This window comes from Salvelinus sp. IW2-2015, unplaced genomic scaffold (genome assembly GCF_002910315.2).
Source record: "Salvelinus sp. IW2-2015 unplaced genomic scaffold, ASM291031v2 Un_scaffold1357, whole genome shotgun sequence".
Taxonomy (NCBI): Eukaryota; Metazoa; Chordata; class Actinopteri; order Salmoniformes; family Salmonidae; genus Salvelinus; species Salvelinus sp. IW2-2015.
The window spans coordinates 121904-142693 of record NW_019942858.1 but is presented as its reverse complement, the minus strand read 5'-3'; the positions used below and the strand labels follow the sequence as shown (position 1 = coordinate 142693).

Genomic DNA, 20790 nt, shown 5'->3' with positions numbered 1-20790 from the left:
CCCCCCCAAAGAAGCTGATCGTTCATGGGGGCTTATGTGCAAAGAGAGAGAAGCACTCTGTGTCCCAAATGGCACCCTGTTGCCTATTTAGTGCCCTATTTCCCTATAGGGCATTGGTCATAAAGTAGTGCACTATGTAGGGAATAAGATGCCATTTAAGATGCAGGAGCAGTCATAGAGTTGGTGGCATAATACCACCTTATACACCCTCTTTGAATGGCTCAGGGGGTGGGGACGCTTACCATATCAAAGCGTGCGGTTTATTGAAACCGGCGCATGATGCGATTAACGTGGTAAAGTGTCAGTCCAGGGGTATCAGCTGAACCTTGCATAATGCTGCCTCTGTGTCGCTCTGTGCAAAGTGAAGTAATTCAATTTATATCTGAGGGAAAGTGGAATTTCCCTGTTGAAAAGAAACACTGCTCCACGCACCCGCACTTCAGAGGGATTTGAGATTTTAAAGCACAGTCAAGATCAGAGTGAAGAGACATTTTGTGTTTTATTTAAAAGTACTTAAAATACTGTTTACCACAGATTTGCTTTTGGAAGAAGTACTGTTTTTTATTGAAACAGATTAAAACACAACGTTAAAATGTTGGTCAACATCTAACAATGCAACAGGGCTCTGCCTATCAGCTGCAAGGGTATTGTATTCAAAGAGAGAATAGAAGATTCTCAAATAAGTGGACAGGAAGAAAAAGAGGGCTCCCCCACATGGCTTTCACTTGTCTAGTCATTTCCAATCAGTGATTGTCTCAAGGAAGGGAGAAATGAACGATGCACTTTTGAGACATTTGAACAGGGCTTCAAAGAGAGAGAGAATTCTCTCTTGATCCCAATTTTGTTATCTTGCCTCTCTAACCCTCCTGATGTGGTTTTCCCGTAGCGGCGAAGAAGTCCCAATGGCTGGAGAAAGAGGAAAAGGCCCGGCAGCTGAGGGATAGCCAGGTGGACGAGCGGCGCAGGAAGCTGGAGGAGCAGCGGATCAAGACAGAGAAACGTCGCTCTGCCCTGGAGGAGAGGCAGAAACAAAAACTAGAAAAGAACAAGGTGGGTTGTGAGGGAGAAGGGTGAAGTACCCCTAGACGCTAATCTTAGGTCAGTTTAGCATTTTCTTAACTAATGACAAAGGTTAGTATTTGCGGAGGGGCAGCTGATCCTAGATCTGTACCTAGGGGAAACTTCACCCCAGAACGGGGGGTAGCACTCCTCACAGCAAGCCAATATTAGAGCCCTGATGATCGTGGGTTCAATCCCCACGTCCGCTTTTCCTGCTTTCCCTGCAAGATGTCGCCGACCAAGATGGTCGCCTCGCTTCAGGTCCTTAGGAAACTATGTTTAAAAAAATATATACAGTATATGTTTTATTTCTTACATTGTTAGCCCATAAAATCTCAAGTGTTATTACGTACAGCTGGGAAGAACTATTGGATATAAAAGCGACGTCAACTTACCAACATTACGACCAGGGATACGACTTTCCTGAAGCGTGATCCTTTGTTCTGACCTCCACCCTGGACATGGGATCTAATCCCAGAGGCCGACCCAAAACAACGTGGCCGCCGCAGGAGAGGCAGACGGAGCGGCCTACTGGTCAGACTTAGAAGGCGAGCACACCGCTTCCGAGCATATTACTCGCCAATGTCCAATCTCTAGGTGTACTAAATTAGGGAATGAGTTACCTTCCAGAGAGACATCAGAGATTGTAACATTCTCTGTTTCACGGAAACATGGCTCACTTGGGATAGGTTGTCAGAGTCGGTACAGGAACCCGGTTTCTTCATGCATCGCGCCGACAGAAACAAACATCTCTCTGGCAAAAAGGGCGGGAGTGTATGCCTTATGATTAACAACTCACGGTGTAATCATAACATACATACAGGAACTCAAGTCCTTTTGTTCACCTGACCTAGAATTCCTTACAATCAAATGCTGCCCGCATTATCTCCCAAGAGAATTCTCTTCGATTATAGTCACAGCCGTGTATATCCCCCCACAAGCAGATACCTCGTCAGCCCTGAAAGAACTTCACTGGACTCTATGTAAACTAGAAACCATATATCCCGAGGCTGCATTTATTGTATCTGGGTATTTTAACAAAGCTAATCTGAGAACAGGGCTTTCTAAATTCTATCAGCATATTGAATGCGTGACACGAGCTGGTAGCATTCTGGATCATTGCAACTCTAACTTCCGCGATGCAAACAAAGCCCTCCGCCGCCCTCCCTTCAGCAAATCTGACCCTGACTCTATTTTGCTGCTCCCATCCTATAGGCAGAAACTAAAACAGGAAACGCCCGTGCTCAGGTCTATCCAACGCTGGTCTGACCAATCGGATTCCACGCTTCAAGATTGCTTCGATCACGTGGACTGGGATATGTTGCGGGTAGCCTCAGACAATAACATTGATGTATACGCTGACTCGGTGAGCGAGTTTATTAGCAAGTGCATCAGAGATGTTGTACCTACTGTGACTATTAAAACCTTCCCTAACCAGAAACCGTGGATTGATGGCAGCATTCGCGCAAAACTGAAAGCGTGACTGCACTGTCAGAACTAGAAGCACAAGCATTTCGCTACACTTGCATTAACATCTGCTAACCATGTGTATGTGACCAAGAAAATTTGATTTGATTTGTCTCCCATATCTATTTCCACACTGTCTTAATGAAGGTTAGAAAATACTGAAGGAGAGGTTAAATTCCACTCACTGTAACAAAACGAGAGAATAAGGTGGGTGAAGAGATTGGGTAAGAGAATTATTAACTAGTGCTAACCTAGTATTTCTCCATGTTTGGTATGAAGGAGCGATATGAGGCTGCCCTCCAGCGGTCCACTAAGAAGACCTGGGCTGAGATCCGTCAGCAGAGATTGTCCTGGGCCGGAGGCCTCAGCCAGAACTCCAGCCAGAGAGAAAGTGAGTACCTACCGCTGAAACAGGAACCCAGAACTAGAGCCCACTGACCCAGACACGGCCAAAGCCTCTCCTTCCTTCAAAGACAACTGCCTCATCTATACTCATTTGACACTATCTTGCTGAGCCAAACAACTGTTTTGGCTTGGATCATTTCTTTTCACATGGTCCTTCCCAGCACAGTTCCAGCAACTTTGGTGGATGCGTTACCAGGCCAGTGCAGTACAGCTCGTTTTGGCTCGCTTCAGTAGTGTGAAAATGGTACTACTGTGCAGACATTCACAGTCTACATATTTTCACAATCTTACGGTTGTTTTGCACTAAAGTAAACCATAAATTAGGTCACTCACTTTAAAGTATATAGTCAATTAGTGACAGTCAAACTTGAATTCCAGTCACCTTCAACCCTATTAAGCAGAGGTGGTTCTCCATGATTCAGTCTGGCATCAAACAGCCTACACTGCTGAACAGCTCCTCTCAACCTCATCACAGATACATCGTTATCTCGAATTAAATCACTCTGAGATACCACACACACCCACACACACACGACAGGTGGGTTGATATCCCTATCTGCTCTTGCTGGGATGTGCTACACTACAGTAGTCTAATTTCCCTGCAGAGGGAGGGAACATTGGCTTCATTCCGTGAGGAAATAGATGGGTAATGTCAAGGCTGAGGTGAATATGAGATGTCCAGGCATGGTTGAGGTGTATATGTGTGGTGTGGGGGGTGGGGGGTGGGGCTGTGATGGTGTTAGATATGTAGTGATGCCCTGCGAGAGACAAACAATTCTGACCAATGTTTTCCGGTCTGCGTTTGTGCGACATACTCAACAGTCGTCCCCTTATTTTCTTTCCCCCTGTTTTTGTACGGTCTCTGGTGATTCTACAGTGTACAATAAAAAAAAAAAAGGATTTTATATTATTGAAAGGAATGAAGGGGAGAGATAGAATGAATATACGTAGTGTGAAGAAAAGTCCTGGGTTTGACCGGGATTCGAACCCACGCAAGCAGGGTTATGGCCTTATCCGCACAACCAACCTCAGGCACATAGTGTAGGCTACTGCTTGACTGCTTGTTTAATTCAGGGTCATTAGCTGTTCTCCACCTTTGCAAGTCTAAATCTCAGGGGGTCTCATATACAGTATATTATCTTAAGTCATGGAATCACTAATAGCCTGGTCCCAGATCTGTTTATGCGTCTATGCTCACAATGACCATAGACGTTGGCAAGACAGCCAAACAGATCTGGGACCAGACTACGTCCCTTATGAGCCATGAGTAATGGCAAATGTTGTCTGCCAAATCAACCTGCCCCCAGCCTCCTCTTTCAGACCCAGTGCTGTCAAAGACTGAAAGGTAGAAAAAAGAAGAAGGAAAAGAAAGACTGAACGGTAACAAGCGTAAACAAACAGGATACAGTGGACTACTGAGAATCCATCAGAGTTATTTAGGAAAAGGCAGCAGAACTCTATCTTGGCCTGCAGACAAAGAACCTCTCCCTGCCCATCTCTAACAACAGCAGACCCATATCTGAGGAGGGACATTTAGGACAGAGACATCCAATTCCCCCATTAACATCAGACTACTTTCGTATGTCTGGTGGCATTTAATTTAAAGGGCACAATGTTCACATGATTAGTCTCTATTAGAGGGTCTGGAGGGGAATGGTGTTTAATCAGTGGGTTGTCTCAGTAGTTCACTCCGCTGGTTGTCAGTTGTGTTACATTTGTGTCAGTTGTGTTGACTGACATTGGTATTAGTTTGTGTAGTACAGCAGGTTGTGGTAACAAAAACACTGTTACTACTTTGTGTACAGCAGGCTCAGGTTGGGACAAAGACGGGACGTATGCTCTTTTACATTTACATTCTAATCATATCAATGCAGGTTAGACATACAGTACCAGTCAAACGTTGGACACACCTACTCATTCAATGGTTTTTCTTTATTTGTACTTTTTTCCACATTGTAGAATAATAGTGAAGACATCAACACTATAAAATAACACATATGGAATCATGTAGTAACCAAAAAAGTGTTAAACAAATCAAAATACATTGTAGATTCTTCAATGTAGCCACCCTGTGCCTTGATGACAGCTTTGCACACTCTTGGCATTCTCTCAACCAGCTTCATGAGGTAGTGTTAAAAGTGAATTTGTGGAATTTCTTTCCTTCTTAATGCGCTTGAGCCAATCAGTTGTGTTGTGACAATGTAGGGGTGGTATTCAGAAGATACCCCTATTTGGGGGTAAAAGACCAAGTCCATATTATGGCAAGAACAGCTCAAATAAGTAAAGAGAAACAACAGTCCATCATTACTTTAAGACATGAAGGTCAGTCAATCCGGAAAATTTGAAGAACTTTGAAAGTTTCTTCAAGTACAGTCATAAAAACCATTAATCACTATGATGAAACTGTCTCTCATGAGGACCGCCACAGGAAAGGAACACCCAAGGTTACCTCTACCTGCTGCAGAGGATAAGTTCATTAGAGTTACCAGCCTCAGAAATTGCAGCCCAAATACTTCACAGAGTTCAAGTAACAGACATATCTCAACATCAACTGTTCAGAGGGGACTGCGTGAATCAAGCTTTCATGGTCAAATTGCTGCAAAGAAACCACTACTAAAGGACACCAATAATAAGAAGAGACTTTCTTGGGCCAAGAAACACGAGCAATGGACATTAGACCGGTGGAAATATGTCCTTTGGTCTGATGAGTCCAAATTTTAGCTTTTTGGTTCCAACCTCCGTGCCTTTGTGAAACACAGAGTAGGTGAACGGATGATTGTGGTGGTTATTTCTTTATTATCAAATGAGGAGAGACAAACTTATCACACAAGTCAGAGTTATACTTAAACGTCACACCACACACATAAGTGAATGACACAACACTCTTGACTGTTGTGTTGAGAGCCCTGTCACAAAGAATACCAAGATCTTTTATATGGCAAAGATACACCCCCTTAGTTTACATGACAAACAACAGATGTGTGGAATGGGGCACAAGGTTAGGATTTCGTATGAAAGAAAATAATCATTCACAGCAGCCAGTATAGTATCTGCTGTAAAGACGTCTCTCATTGTGTGGAAACCAGGGTCTGGCCCCCAAAACAAGGTTCCCCTCATCATTATCCATACCCAAGCCATCTCTACCCTGGTACCTCCCAGTACACAAACACCAACTCATGCTATGGAATGCGGTCTTTAGGTTTTTAATCACCAAAGGCATCGTAAATCCACTGTCAGCATTAAGCCCCAGAGGCACAACTCAGAAGACCACACACAGATGAGAGTGTTTTAAGAACCCTATTCTATTCTATAAAACAACCATTTGATGCAATAACAGTATTATAATATAATCTTGTAATTTTGCTTCACAATGATCTCCGCATGTGTGGTTCCCACCGTGAAGCATGGAGGAGGCGGTGTAATGTTGTGGGGGTGCTTTGCTGTTGACACTGTCTGTGATTTATTTAGAATTCAAGGCACACTTAACCAGCATGGCAACCACAGCATTCTGCAGCGATACCCCATCCCATCTGGTTTGCGCTTAGTGGGACTATCATTTGATTTTCAACAGGACAATGACCCAACACACCTCCAGGCTGTGTAAGGGATATTTGACCAAGAAGGAGAGTGATAGAGTGCTGCATCAGATGAACTGGCCTCAACCCAATTGAGATGGTTAGGGATGAGTTGGACCGCAGAGTGAAGGAAAAGCAGCCAACTTGTGCTCAGCATATGTGGGAACTCCTTCAAGACTGTTGGAAAAGCATTCCAGGTGAAGCTGATTGAGAGAATGTCAAGAGTTTGCAAAGCTGTCATCAAGGCTGTAACGGCTGTTGGAAGGAGAGGACCACGGTGCAGTGTGGTACGTGTCCATATTTATTAAATGAACACTGAAATAACAAAAATAACAAAGATAACGACCGAAACAGTTCTGGCTGGTGCAGACACACAAAACAGAAAACAACTACCCACAAACACCAGGTGGGAAAAAGCAACCTAAGTATGGTTCTCAATCAGAGACAACAATAGACAGCTGCCTCTGATTGGGAACCATACCAGGCCAAACACATAGAAATACAAAACATAGAACAAAAACATAGAATGCCCACCCCAACTCACGCCCTGACCAAACCAAAATAGAGACATAAAAAAGGAACTAAGGTCAGGGCGTGACAAAGGCAAAGGGTGGCTACTTTGAAGAGTATCAAATATCAAATATATTTTGATTTGTTTAACACTTTTTTGGTTTCTACATGATTCCATGTGTTATTTCATGGTTTTGATGTCTTCACTATTATTCTACAGTGTAGAAAATAGTACAAATAAAGAAAAACCTTTGAATGAGTAGGTGTGTCCAAACTTTTGACTTCTACTGTCAAGTGTATCTATTTTGAACATCAAGATCTAACTGAATGATGCATGACCCACTAGACTCAACACAATATTTCTTTGAATATATTTTTTCCGTGCGTACAAAAAGCCCCCTAGCTGTGTTATTTCCCTCTACCATCAATTGTCTGTTTTCAGTTTGTATTCGATTTTTGGTGGAGGCTCCTCAAAGTATACTTTGACATGACAGTTTGAATTTCAGTTCTGTTTCCCGTTATCTCCATGTCAAAAGGAATGTCAAATAACACTGTCAGATGAGAAAAGTTCAATACAGATATATATATWTTTTTTTTCTTTATTGAATCAGAAATAGTTGCCCTCTGGAAATACACCATTTTGGTATTTGGATGTTTGCTGTGTGTATGTATGCGTGTGTGGGGGGGATAGATATCACCGTGACACATCCTGGAGGTCTCCCTCCCCTGTGTGAAACAGTGTGACCCACCATCTCTGTGGACTACTCTCTTGGCTTCACAGGCAGATGCTCCATGTCGGCGGTCAACCTGCCCAAACACGTGGACTCGGTTATAAACAAGAGACTCTCCAAGTCCTCCGCCACCCTTTGGAATTCCCCCAACAGAAGTAAGACACGTCAGGCCCCCTTTTCCGGGAACGCCCCCTTTTCATATTCGTTCTCTCACATTTTTTTCTCCACATTTTTTTTTCTCCCCACCGCCGTCTCCAATCCAATCGCCTGTCTGTGTTCGATGGTTGATTACCGTATCATTTTCACCTTCCAAATTCAAATCCACCTTAGTTTTTTTTCTTCTGTGGTTCATGGGTTATGCTTTTTCTCCCTCCCTCTGCATTTTGTTCAGTCCCTGCATTTATATACTTCATACTTTGGTGTGAATATATGGGTTCATTTACGCTGTCTTTATATTTTATGTCCCGCGTTTTTTGGTGTTCTCTTGGGTTATTCATTTGCTGGTGATGGTCATTTCATGCTCTTTGGGTTGTGTGTCAGTAGATGTTTTTTTCACTCGTTGGAAAGTCTTGGTCAATGTTTTGAATGGTGATGATGAGGTCTCGAATGGTGACGGTGATGAGGATGTCTTGAATGGTGATGGTGACGGGAGATGATGATGATGATGAATGGGTTATCAGGCCTATGCTAACCCGAAATAACTACACTGTACTAAGCTGAATCTAGCAACTCATATTCAGAGTTACTCACACAAGTCAGAGGTGTTTCAGTGCACCTAGAACACCACTGCAGGTACAGGGTTCTTTCAGGTTGCAGTGTACCGGTGTGAACACATAGGAACTTTAGTGTTTCAAATTTTAAAAAGTCAGCCACTAAGGGATGAGTCAGCGTTTTGAGAGATAATGCATTCTGAAAACTCCACAGGAACAACTGTGATGCTTGAAAATAGATTAAGGTGACTCTGGTGAAAGCGTAAACCCTCTCCCTCTTTTCCTCTCCTTCTCTCCCTCTCTCTTACCTCCCCTATCTTTCACTCTCGCCTCTCTCTTCTTCCTCTCTCTCGTCTCTTCCTCCCTATCTCTACTCCTCTTCTTTCTCCTCTACCCCCTGTTCTTTTGTCTCACTCATTGTCTATCAAGAAGCTCACTCTCCTCTCTTCTTTATTTCAGTTTTCTCTCTCTCTCTCTCTCTCTCTCTCTCTCTCTCTCTCTCTCTCTCTCTCTCTCTCTCTCTCTCTCTCTCTCTGCTCTCTCTCTCTCTCTCTCTCTCTCTCTTTCTCTTCTGCTCGTCAGACTTCTCTCTCTCCAGCCTTTTCTCTCTCTCTTTCCCGCTCTGCTGGATAACCTTATTATCCTTCAGGGCAGGTTTAATAGGGAAGTGGGACGTGATTTGGTGTACCATAAACGACCCCGAGCAGACCTCTGCAGTGGACTTCTTTCATCTCTCTCCTCCCTCGTTTTCAATGTCAATGTTCTGAACAGCTGCCTCCACAGCCAGAGGTGTTTTTCTAAATAAAGGATGTTGCTAACTCTGGCAGTGCTTACTTTATACTGCTCTGGCATATAGGCTGTGTTCTTCCTCCCTCTCATGTTATTATGTGTCTGGAAGTTCTCCCAGTCTATTATGGAACCCACCATTTCCCCATAGAGCGTGTTTACTAGAGACATAAGGGTTTTTGCGGGTGAGATAGTGTTATTTGATCTGTCATTATAACATATAAGGTGGGAAAGCTAACTGAGCAAAGCTTAGCTCATTGTCACTATTTTATATAAAACGAGAAGCAAAAGGCCTTTCTGTGATGCTGTGATGTGAACGCGAGATTGGATCATTACATTTGAGTAATTTACTAAAATTGGGTTGCAATAGTTATCAAACAGTTAGTGGGTATAAGGTGCATATTAATACTGTTTGAACACGGACGTCGTCTGACGTAGCGATACAGAAGTGGAGACATTCACGGTGGCTCTAAGAGGCAAACCAGCTTTGGAAATGAAGCTGGTTTGCTCCTTGGGCCACCGTAGAATTTTGAATATATGCGTTAACATTGGTAATGTTTGGCCCCTCCAGCAGCCCGTAGCCTCCAGCTGAGCCCGTGGGAGAGCAGCATTGTGGACCGACTGATGACGCCCACCCTGTCCTTTCTGGCCCGTAGTCGCAGCGTCGCCAGCGTGCTCAGCAACGGTAAAGACCGTAAGTAGTTAGCACAGTCACACTGGGATAGATGAGACCTGCTATTAGTGGGGATCTTTGTCATTTAGAACAGCATCTCTCCAACCTATCCTCTTGGCCCCCAGCAGTTCCATGTATTTGATCAATTTGCTCCAGTCAGAGCTAGCACATCTGATTCCACTTGTCAACTAATCATCAAGCCCTTGAACGAGCTTACGATCTACGATAAGAGGTTTGAGGAACTCTGATGTAGGGTATGTGACGTGATGTGCGGCAATGAATACCTTTGTCGCCTGTGCTCTGCTTGTGTTTTTAGATATGGGTGTCGTATTTATTTCTCCTCCCGCCCTTCTCTCTATCTCCTGCCTGCTCTCTATGTGCCTCTCCTTCCCGTCCCTCCAGAGTCGCCCCTATGCCCTCGTTCGGCCTCGGCCAGCCCGCTGACGCTGTGTGCCCACCGGCCTCACCACCGCTGCTCCGACCGCTGGAGGGTGACGTCCAGCACGCCCGACATCACCCAGCGCCGACGCGACTCCACGCCGGTACGTCAACCACCCCTTTTTCTTTCCTTTCGTGTTTTTCAATTTCATTGACGGGATAGAGAGGAGAGTAGATGGAGAGATACAAAACGAAGAGGGTCCTAGACAGTGAAGGGCACAGACAGACAGGACTCGACACCTGTCGCCTGCAGGCCTGCATGGTCCGAAATCTGGAGCGCCGACTACTACCATCCCTTACCGTTTAAATGCAATGCAACACTGTTTGGCACTTATGAATAAGCTAGAATGTACCGTATATTTTTTAGGTTTCGCGAGAGATGTTTTTATCATTTATACCTTTCTGACGGTTTGTGTCTTTGCCCTTGTCTCTCTGCAGATAGAGAAGAAAAAGAAAGAGAAGAAGGACAAGGAGCGGGAGAACGAGAAGGAGAAGAGTGCTCTCAGCAAAGCCACGGTGCTGAAGAAGAGACCGTGCTTACCCAGTATGAGACACAAACCGGACCCCAGGTAACCTGCCCTCACACAGATCTACTGTATCTGCCTTTGGCACAGTAAAGCATTGAACACCCTTTACCCACTACTGAGCCGAGCCGAACCAAGTCAAGCCAAGGCTGTACTGTATTGTCCTGGTTACACATCCACCATAGTTGTTGAAAACTTGCTGGAAAGGATCATGTGTAAAGAACATATACAGGACAGCACAGCATACATAGATTGGGTCGACATTATAGTGTGAATAGGGTAAAATACTACAATTAGAGCTTAGAGTGTTTCCTGAGGTTAGGGATACAGTAAAAGACAAAGATACCATGGCTGTGAGTGCAGATGGTAAAACCACCGTGTCTGTGTGTTTAAGTGAACTCGAGCTAAGACTTAAAAGCATGAGGCCCCTGAGCCAAAGGATATTTACCCAGTGTGTTTAGCATAGCCGGCCGCGGGACTTGGAAATGGATGGACTCACTGACAGATAGAGAGAAAGAGAGAGACAAAAATGAGTGCTCTGACTTAAAAAAGGGTCGAGGGAGGGAGGGAGGGAGAGAGGGAGAGAGAGAGAGAGAGAGAGAGAGAGGGAGAGAGCGAGAGAGAATGCCAAATGCCGTAAGGAAGAAGAGAAGTGCACACACACACACATCACTCTGGTATAATGGAACTTTCCTGTCCCGAGCGGCGACTATTACACTCTCTACTGCTGGGAAACCATCCCATAATGCTCTGTCACAGACCACACAATGTTACCCGTGTTAAGTTGTGTTGTGTCGTGTCTGACCCTTGCTACCTGGTGAGGTCATGTTTATTGACTGCTGTCTGACACTTGAGGTTAGGGAGGCACATATGTAACAGAAACAGTTCAATAGTATTACTTCAATGGATGTATTAGTGGTAGTCTCCTTGCTTGATTGTGTATAGAGACGGACAATTTTTTCATCCCTAGGACTGGATATGACTAAATGTTCGACTAAACTTTACTTAACTGTTGTTTGCTTATTATTATTTACATATTTCTAAGGATTTCTAATGATTTGTCAGACATACTGTATGTATTCATGTTTTTCATAATAGCTCTCTCTCACACTCTCCCCCCCTCGCTCCCTCCCTCCCTCCCTCTCTCCAGTCCTAGTCCCTTATCCAGACAGCGGGCTGCCTCACCTGCCACTACTCCTAGAGCAAGACCTTCCTCCTCCTCTCCTAGCCCTGCTGCCTCCCCCAAACCCCCCTCCTCAGCCCGGGCTAGTCCCTCCACCCCCAAGGCCCGGCCCAAGAGGGCTAGGACCCCGGCCCGGGTGGACCACGGGCGCACCTCCTCCCCCGTACCCCTGGAGAGGGCCAGGGAGACCCGCGGCCGTAGGTCAGCCACACCCGAGGAGCCCAAAGGCAAGAGTGAGTATGCAGTAGCTAGTTAGTACCCCCAGGTGGAGGGTTATGTGTTAGTACAGTGTACTTCTCTTACGGGGATGAGAGAACACTGTGTACCCATACAATTCAGTACCATTTAATTTCCCCCTGACACAAGTTGGATTTTAGTGTGTCTGTTTCCTGTAGGCCATTGCCTGCCACGGCTGATTCATACTTTGCTTCTTTAGTTCTTTGTGGTTTGGCTCAGTTGTTCCCGTTGCTGAGAAGAGTGAACTTGAAACTCAAACTGGAAAAAGTGAATGTGTGCGCGCGCGTGTCGGTGCGCAGTAGCGTCGGCACAGCCAGAGGATGATTACCGTCGTAGTTAATTAGGCACGCCAGCAATGCCAGCTCGTTAAGTGAGTTACACAGCTTCTCTGTCTTTCTCTCCTTCACACACATTGAGAACAGCAGAGGTGGTGCTAATTACTGGAAAAATGCTATAATTACAAGTCTCCCAAGTTTACAGAATCCAAAAATTGCCAAAGTTTCCATGCTTTGCCACTGTTTGAATCAATCAAGACGAATCTAGACCAGGGGTCTAGTGTACTTGTCATAGTGTAATTACACAGTTTCATCAAGGTTTCAGCTTAAAGAAGACTAGTGTGAACAGTGATTTGTCTATAGAAAAATATTTTTATTGGACTTTCCCATTCCTCTCCTCTTTTCCTGTTCAACTCTCTCCAGGCTCCCCCGTTCCTTCAATCGTGGTATCCTCTGCTCCGGCCACGCTCCCTTCGCTGAGTACACCAATCACGACGGCCACCGCCACTCCCTCTGAGGTCCCTCCTTCTGCCCAATCAACCCCCAGTGTCCCTGCATCGTCCCCAGCCCCAGCCTCCTCGTCAGCCAAGCCCATGGCGGGCACCAACAACCCAGAGGAGGCCGCCCGGATCCTGGCCGAGAAGAGGAGGCAGGCCCGGGAGCAGAGGGAGCGGGAGGAGCAGGAGAAACGCGAGCTGGAGGAGAGAGAGAAGTGAGAATCATATTATCCTCATTTGCAGTACATAAACCCACACTGGAGAGAGCCAGAGCAGTGTCTAGTCGGGTTGCAAAATTCCTGAAATTTCCCCAATATTCCCAGGTCTTCCAGAAACACCTTATATCCATTATCCTATCTACTGTAAAGACAACCTATCTCTTACCAGCTTGAAGGGACAAGGTGGAAGTAACCATGGCAGCACATCACAATTTGAATAATTTCAAGTGTAAAGCATCAACATATGGAGTGCAGTACAGTTCTCCACCGTATCGTATGCATGGCAGAATTAGACCACTCAGCTCTGTCTGTGATACAGTATGTGTGGTGCTCGTGTTACCCCCAGAGGTGTGGAGCTGTTGACATTTGTGTAACGGCTTAAGTTGCCCCCCTCCGCTCAGGTTTATGAGCTAAAAAGGATTTCCCGCGTCAGCCTATTGTGCCATGTTGACCACAGTTACTATGTGACCACTGGGTATTTATATCGGGACAGCTGTCAGGCTGGGCAATGGGCTCCTGTTACTCTCTGTTCCTCTCCATTTTATCAGCAGGCAACTATTTCCTTTTAAAATAGTTTCATTTCCTGATTGTGTTCAACTTTTTATTTTCCTGACACAGCTATTGCCAATGTTGTACAAAGACAAAGATTCACTCTTTAAGATAGAGCACATGTTAACTGATTTATTCTAAATCTAGATGTATACAGTGCCTTCTGGAAAGTATTCAGAACCCTTGACTTTTTCCACATTTTGTTAGGTCACAGCCTTATTCTAAAATTGATTTAATCGTTTTTTACACACACATGTTTTGCTAATTTATAAAAAATGTAAAACGTATATCACATTTACAGTGGCAAGAAAAAGTATGTGAACCCTTTGGACTTTCCTGGACTTCTGCATAAATTGGTCATACAATTTGATCTGATCGTCATCTAAGTCACAACAATAGACAAACACAGTCTGCTTAAACTAATAACACACAAATTATTGTATTTTTCTTGTCTATATTGAATACACCATTTAAACATTCACAGTGTAGGTTGTAAAAAGTTCCAAAAGCTAATTGGAGTCAGGAGTCAGCTAACCTGGAGACCAATCAATGAGACAAGATAGGTGATGTTGGTTAGAGCTGCCCTGCCCTATAGAACACACTCACAAAATGTTAGTTTGCTATTCACAAGAAACATTGCCTGATGTGAACCATGCCTCGAACAAAAGAGATCCCAAAAGACCTATGATAAAGAATTGTTGACTTGCATAACGCTGGAAAGGGTTACAAAAGTATCTATAAAAGTGTCTATAAATGGAGAAAGTTCAACACTGTTGCTACTCTCCCTAGGAGTGGCTGTCCTGCAAAGATTACTGCAGCAGCACAGATCAGAATGCTCAATGAGGTTAAGAAGAATCCTAGAGTGTCAGCTAAAGACTAACAGAAATCTCTGTAACATGCTAACATCTGTTGACGAGTTTACAATACGTCAAACACTAAACAAGAATGGGGTTGATGGGAGGACACCATGGAAGAAGCCACTGCTGTCCAAAAAAACCCATTGCTGCACGTCTGAAGTTCGCAAAAGAGCACCTGGATGTTCCACAGCGCTACTGGCAACATATTCTGTGGACAGATTAAACTAAAGTTGAGTTGTTTGGAAGGAACACACAACCCTATGTGTGAAGAAAAAAAGGCACAGCACACCAACATCAAAACCTCATCCCCACTGTAAAGTATGGTGGAGGAAGCATTATAGTTTGGGGCCGCTTTGCTGCCTCAGGGCCTGGACAGCTTGCTATCATCAACGGAAAAATGAATTTGCAAGTTTATCAAGACATTTTGCAGGAGATTGTAAGGCTATCTGTTCGCCAATTGAAGCTCATCAGAAGTTGGGTGATGCAACAGGACAATGACCCAAAACACAAAAGTAAATCAACAGCAGAATGGCTTCAACAGAAGAAAATAAACCTTCTGGAGTGGCCCAGTCAGAGTCCTGCCCTCAACCCGATTTGAGACACTGTGACATGACCTCAAGTGAGTGGTTCCACCCTGCACTGTGAATGTTTACACGGTGTTCTCAATAAAGACATGAAAACATAGCATTTTTTGTGTGTTATTAGTTTAAGCAGACTGTGTTTGTCTAGTGTTGTGACTTAGATGAAGATCAGATCACATTTTATGACAAATTTATGCAGAAATCCATGTAATTCCAAAGGGTTCACATTAGAGGTCGACCGATTAATCGGAATGGCCGATTAATTAGGGCCGATTTCAAGTTCTCATAACAATCGGTAATCGGCATTTTTGGACACCAATCATGGCCGATTACATTGCACTCCACGAGGAGACTGCGTGGCAGGCTGACTACCTGTTATGGGAGTGCAGCAAGGAGCCAAGGTAAGGTGCTAGCTAGCCTTAAACATATCTTATAAAAAACAATCAATCTTAACATAATCACTAGTTAACTACACATGATATTACTAGTTTATCTAGCTTGTCCTGCGTTGCATATAATCGATGCGGTGCCCGTTAATTTATCATTGAATCATAGCCTACTTTGCCAAACGGGTGATTTAACAAGAGCATTCGCGAAAAAAGCACTGTCGTTGCACCAATGTGAACCTAACCATACACATCAACGCCTTTCTTAAATTCAATACACAAGTATATATTTTTACACCTGCATATTTAGTTAATATTGCCTGCTAACATGAATTTATTTTAACAATGGGAAATTGTGTCACTTCACTTGCGTTCTGTGCAACAGAGTCAGGGTGTATGCAGCAGTTTGGGCCGCCTGGCTCGTTGCGAACTGTGAAGACTATTTCTTCCTATCAAAGACAGCCAACTTCGCCAAACGGGGGATGATTTAACAAAAGCGCATTTGCGAAAAAAGCACAATCGTTGCACGAATGTATCTAACCATAAACATCAATGCCTTTCTTAAAATCAATACACAGAAGTATATATTTTTAGACCTGCATATTTAGTTAAAATAAATTAATGTTAGTAGGCAATATTAAACTAGGGAAATTGTGTCACTTCTCTTGCGTTCATTGCAAGCAGAGTCAGGGTATATGCAACAATTTGGGCCGCCTGGCTCGTTGCGAACTAATTTGCCAGAATTTTACGTAATTATGACATAAAATTTAAGGTTATGCAATGTAACAGGAATATTTAGACTTATGGACGCCACCCGTTAGATAAAATACGGAACGGTTCCGTATTTCACTGAAAGAATAAACGTTTTATTTTCAAAATTATAGATTCCGGATTTGACCATATTAATGACCTAAGGCTCGTATTTCTGTGTGTTATTATGTTATAATTAAGTCTATGATTTGATATTTGATAGAGCAGTCTGACTGAGCAGTGGTAGGCAGCAGCAGGCTTGTAAGCATTCATTCAAACAGCACTTTCATGCGTTTGCCAGCAGCTCTTCGCAATGCTTCAAGCATTGCACTGTTTATGACTTCAAGCCTATCAACTCCCGAGATTAGGCTGGTGTAACCGATGTGAAATGGCTAGCTAGTTAGTGGGGTGCGCGCTAATAGCGTTTCAAACGTCACTCGCTCTGAGACTTGGAGTAGTTGTTCCCCTTGCTCTGCATGGGCCGCGGCTTTTGTGTAGCGATGGGTAATGATGCTTCGAGGGTGGCCTTTTGTTGATGTGTTCCTGGTTCGAGCCCAGGTAGCGGCGAGGAGAGGGATGGAAGCTATACTGTTACACTGGCAATACTAAAGTGCCTATAAGAACATCCAATAGTCAAAGGTATATGAAATACAAATGGTATAGAGAGAAATAGTCCTATAATTACTATAATAACCTCAACCTAAAACTTCTTACCTGGGAATATTGAAGACTCATGTTAAAAGGAACCACCAGTTTTCACATGTTCTCATGTTCTGAGCAAGGAACTTAAACGTTAGCTTTTTTACATGGCACATATTGCACTTTTACTTTCTTCTCCAACACTTTGTTTTTGCATTATTTAAACCAAATTGAACATATTTCATTATTTATTTGAGGCAAAATTTATTTGATTGATGTATTATATTAAGTTAAAATAAAAGTGTTCATTCAGTATTGTTGTAATTGTCATTATTACAAATAAATACATTTTTTAAAATCGGCCGATTAATCGGTATCCGCTTTTTTGGTCCTCCAATAATCGGTATCGGTATCGGCGCTGAAAAATCATAATCGGTCGACCTCTAGTTCACATACTTTTTCTTGCCACTGTACATAAGTATTCAGACCCTTTACTCAGTACTTTGTTGAAGCACCTTTGGCAGCGATTATGACGCTACAATCTTTGCACACCTGTATTTGGGAAGTTTCTCCCAGTCTTCTCTGCAGATCCTCAAGCTTTGTCACGTTCGATGGGGAGCGTTGCTACACAGCTATTTTCAGGTCTCTCCAGAGATGTTCAATTGGGTTCAAGTCCGAGCTCTGGCTGGGCCACTTGAGGACAGTCAGAGACTTGTCCCGAAGCCACTCCTGCGTTGACTTGGCTGTGTGCATAGGGTCGTTGTCCTGTTGGAAGGTGAACCTTCTCCCCAGTCTGAGGCCCTGAGCACTCTGGAGCAGGTTTTCATTAAGGACCTCTCTGTACTTTTCTCCGTTCATTTTTCCCTTGATCCTGACTAGTCTCCCATTCCTTGCCGCTGAAAAACATCCCCGCAGCATCATGCTGCCACCGCCATGCTTCACCGTAGGGATGGTGCCAGGTTTCCTCCAGACGTGACACTGCCATTCAGGCCAAAGAGTTCAATCTTGGTTTCATCAGACCAGAGAATCTTGTTTCTCATGGTCTGAGAGTCTTTAGGTGCCTTTTGGCAAACTCCAAGCGGGCTGTTATGTGCCATTTACTGAGGAATGGCTTCCATTTGGCCACTCTACCATAAAGCCCTGATTGGTGGAGTGCTGCAGAGATGGTTGTCCTTCTGGAAGGTTCTCCCATCTCCACAGAGGAACTCTATAGCTCTGTCAGAGTGATCATTGGGTTCTTGGTCACCTCCCTGACCAAGGCCCTTCTCCCCCGATTGCTCAGTTTGGCCGGGCGGACAACTCTAGGAAGAGTGTTGGTGGTTTCAAACTTCTTCCATTTAAGAATTATGGAGGCCACTGTGTTCTTGGACCTTCAATGCTGCAGAAATGTTTTGGTACCCTTCCCCAGATCTGTGCCTCGACACAATCCTGTCTCGGAGCTCTACAGACAATTCATTCAACCTCATGGCTTGGTTGTAGCTCTGACATGCACTGCCAACTGTGGGACCTTATATAGACAGGTGTGTGCCTTTCCCCAAATTAAAAAAAATCTATTTTAGAATAAGGCTGTAACATAACAAAATGTGTAAAAAGTCAAGGGGTCTGAATACTTTCTGAAGGCACTGTACATTTGTAAATGAGCCTATGTTTTGATTGGTATAGTGGTTGTCGATACATAATAGGTTGTATTGCTCGCTATACTCATGGCGACACAGCGAAGGTGGGGAAGAGACTGCATTATAGGTAGGATTGCTAAATGCTTGTCATCCTTTGCTCAGGGTCCTGCGAGAGGAGCGTAAGCTGCGGGAGGTGGAGGAGAGCAAGCGCAGAGAGGAGGAGGCGCGCCTCATGGCTGAGGAGCAGCGCCTGAGAGACGAGGCCCAGCGTGTGGATGAGGAGAAGGAGGCGCAGGAGAGAGCCAGGGCAGAGCAGGAAGAGAATGAGCGCCTACAGAAACAGGTGAACAAGCACCCCCAACTAAGAGAGCATGTAGGAGAACACCCGCTGATTGTCTGGTGATCTAGGAGCTGAGCACATCTGTGTGTGTAGACACGAGCCCCCTCTCGAGCGCGGTTCGTGTGTAGTAGACTGAGCACTCCCCGCAGCAGATGTATGTAGAGTCTAGCTACACACTCTGTGTGTGTGAGAGCATAGCCCCCACTCTAGTCGTACGTGACCTAGCCCGCTGCGAGCCTACTGGCTACATAGCGTAGGACTGAGAGTCCGCTATCGGACCAGCGTAGTGTGCTGAGTGCAATGACGTACCGCTCCCCATCGTGTGTGTACGTACTAAGGCCCCCCTCTGTGTGGAGACTAGTCTCCCCCTCGTGTGTGTAGACTAGCTTCCCCCCTCTGTGCTGTGTAGAGCTACTGCCTCCGCAGAAGCAAGTAGATAGTAGAAGGAGTAGACCAAAGAAGCACAAGAGTAGGACGAGAGAGAAGAAGATGACTAAGATGAAAATGTGAGAAGCTAAGCTTCCTGACGATGCGGTAGCTGGTTAGTAGTATGAATCTAGCTACCAGTCTGTGTGATCCGTAGAGCGGTAACGACCCCCTTGTGTGGTGTAAGACGTTAAGACAACCGCAGACAATATTCCAGATACGTTATGTGTGCTGGTAGACCTGCTAGCCTTCCCTCTTGTGTGTGTAGACTAGCCCCCCTCCTGTGTGTGTAGACTAGCCTCCTCTGTGTGTGTGTTAGACGTAGGCCCCTGTGTGTGTAGACAGCTCCTCTGTGTGTGAACTAGCTTCCCTCTGTGTGTGTAGACTAGCTCCCTCTGTGTGTGTAGACTAGCCCCCCTCGTGTGTGTAGATAACTCTAGGACCCCCTCTGAGACCGTGTAGGAGCTCGGTGAGATCGCCTCGTGTGTGTAGACTTAGCCCCCCGTCTACCCCGTACTGCGTGTAACTGTGTGTGTAGACTAGCCCCCCCTCTGTGTGTGTAGACTAGCTCCCCTCTGTGTGTGTAGACTACGCCCCCCCTCTCTGTGTTGTGTAAGCTAGCCCCCCCACTCAGCTGGTGTGTGTAGACCTAGCTTCCCCTCTGTGTGTGTAAGACTAGCTCCCCCTCTGTGTGTGTAGAATAGCCCTCTCTATGTGTAGACTACCCCCCTCTGTGTGTGTAGACTAGCTCCCTCTGTGTGTGTAGACTAGCCCCTCTGTGTGGTGTAGACTAGCCCACCTCTGTGTGTGTAGATCGCTCCCCTGTGTGTGTAGACCAGCCCCCCTCTGTGTGTGTAGACTAGCCCCCTCTATGTGTGTAGACTAGCCCCCTATGTGGCTGTGTAGACTAGCCCCCCTCTGTGTGTGTAGACTAGCCCCCTCTGTGTGTGTAGACTAGCCCCCTCTGTGTGTGGTAGACTAGCCCCTCTGTGTGTGTAGACTAGCCCCCTCTGTGTGTGTAGACTAGCCCCCTCTGTGTGTGTTAGACTAGATCCCTCTGTGTGTGTAGACTAGCTCCTCTGTGTCTGTCTGTAGACTAGCCCCCTCTGTGTGTGTAGACTAGCCCCCCTCTGTGTGTGTAGACTAGCTCCCCCTCTGTGTGTGTAGATAGCTCCCCCTCTGTGTGTGTAGACTAGCCCCCCTCTGTGTGTGTAGACTAGCTCCCCCTCTGTGTGTGTAGACTAGCTCCCCCTCTGTGTGTGTAGACTAGCCCCCTTCTGGTGTGTTAGACTAGCCCCCCCTCTGTGTGTTGTAGACTAGCCCCCTCAGTGTGTGTGTAGACTAGTCCCTCTGTTGGC

The 20790-nt window shown here is 45.1% G+C and overlaps 1 protein-coding gene across 1 annotated transcript in view; it reads left to right on the top strand.

Annotated features, from left to right (window-relative positions):
• LOC112070549 (MAP7 domain-containing protein 1) overlaps positions 1 to 20790 on the top strand; it is a 70479-nt gene that overhangs the window by 40395 nt on the left and 9294 nt on the right. Inside the window, exons 4-12 of the mRNA XM_070439024.1 lie at positions 887 to 1050; positions 2806 to 2917; positions 7798 to 7902; positions 9815 to 9937; positions 10319 to 10458; positions 10793 to 10923; positions 12029 to 12294; positions 12997 to 13285; positions 18829 to 19039. Of these exons, the coding sequence (XP_070295125.1) occupies positions 887 to 1050; positions 2806 to 2917; positions 7798 to 7902; positions 9815 to 9937; positions 10319 to 10458; positions 10793 to 10923; positions 12029 to 12294; positions 12997 to 13285; positions 18829 to 19039 (1541 nt within the window). The remainder of the gene's footprint in view (positions 1 to 886; positions 1051 to 2805; positions 2918 to 7797; positions 7903 to 9814; positions 9938 to 10318; positions 10459 to 10792; positions 10924 to 12028; positions 12295 to 12996; positions 13286 to 18828; positions 19040 to 20790) is intronic.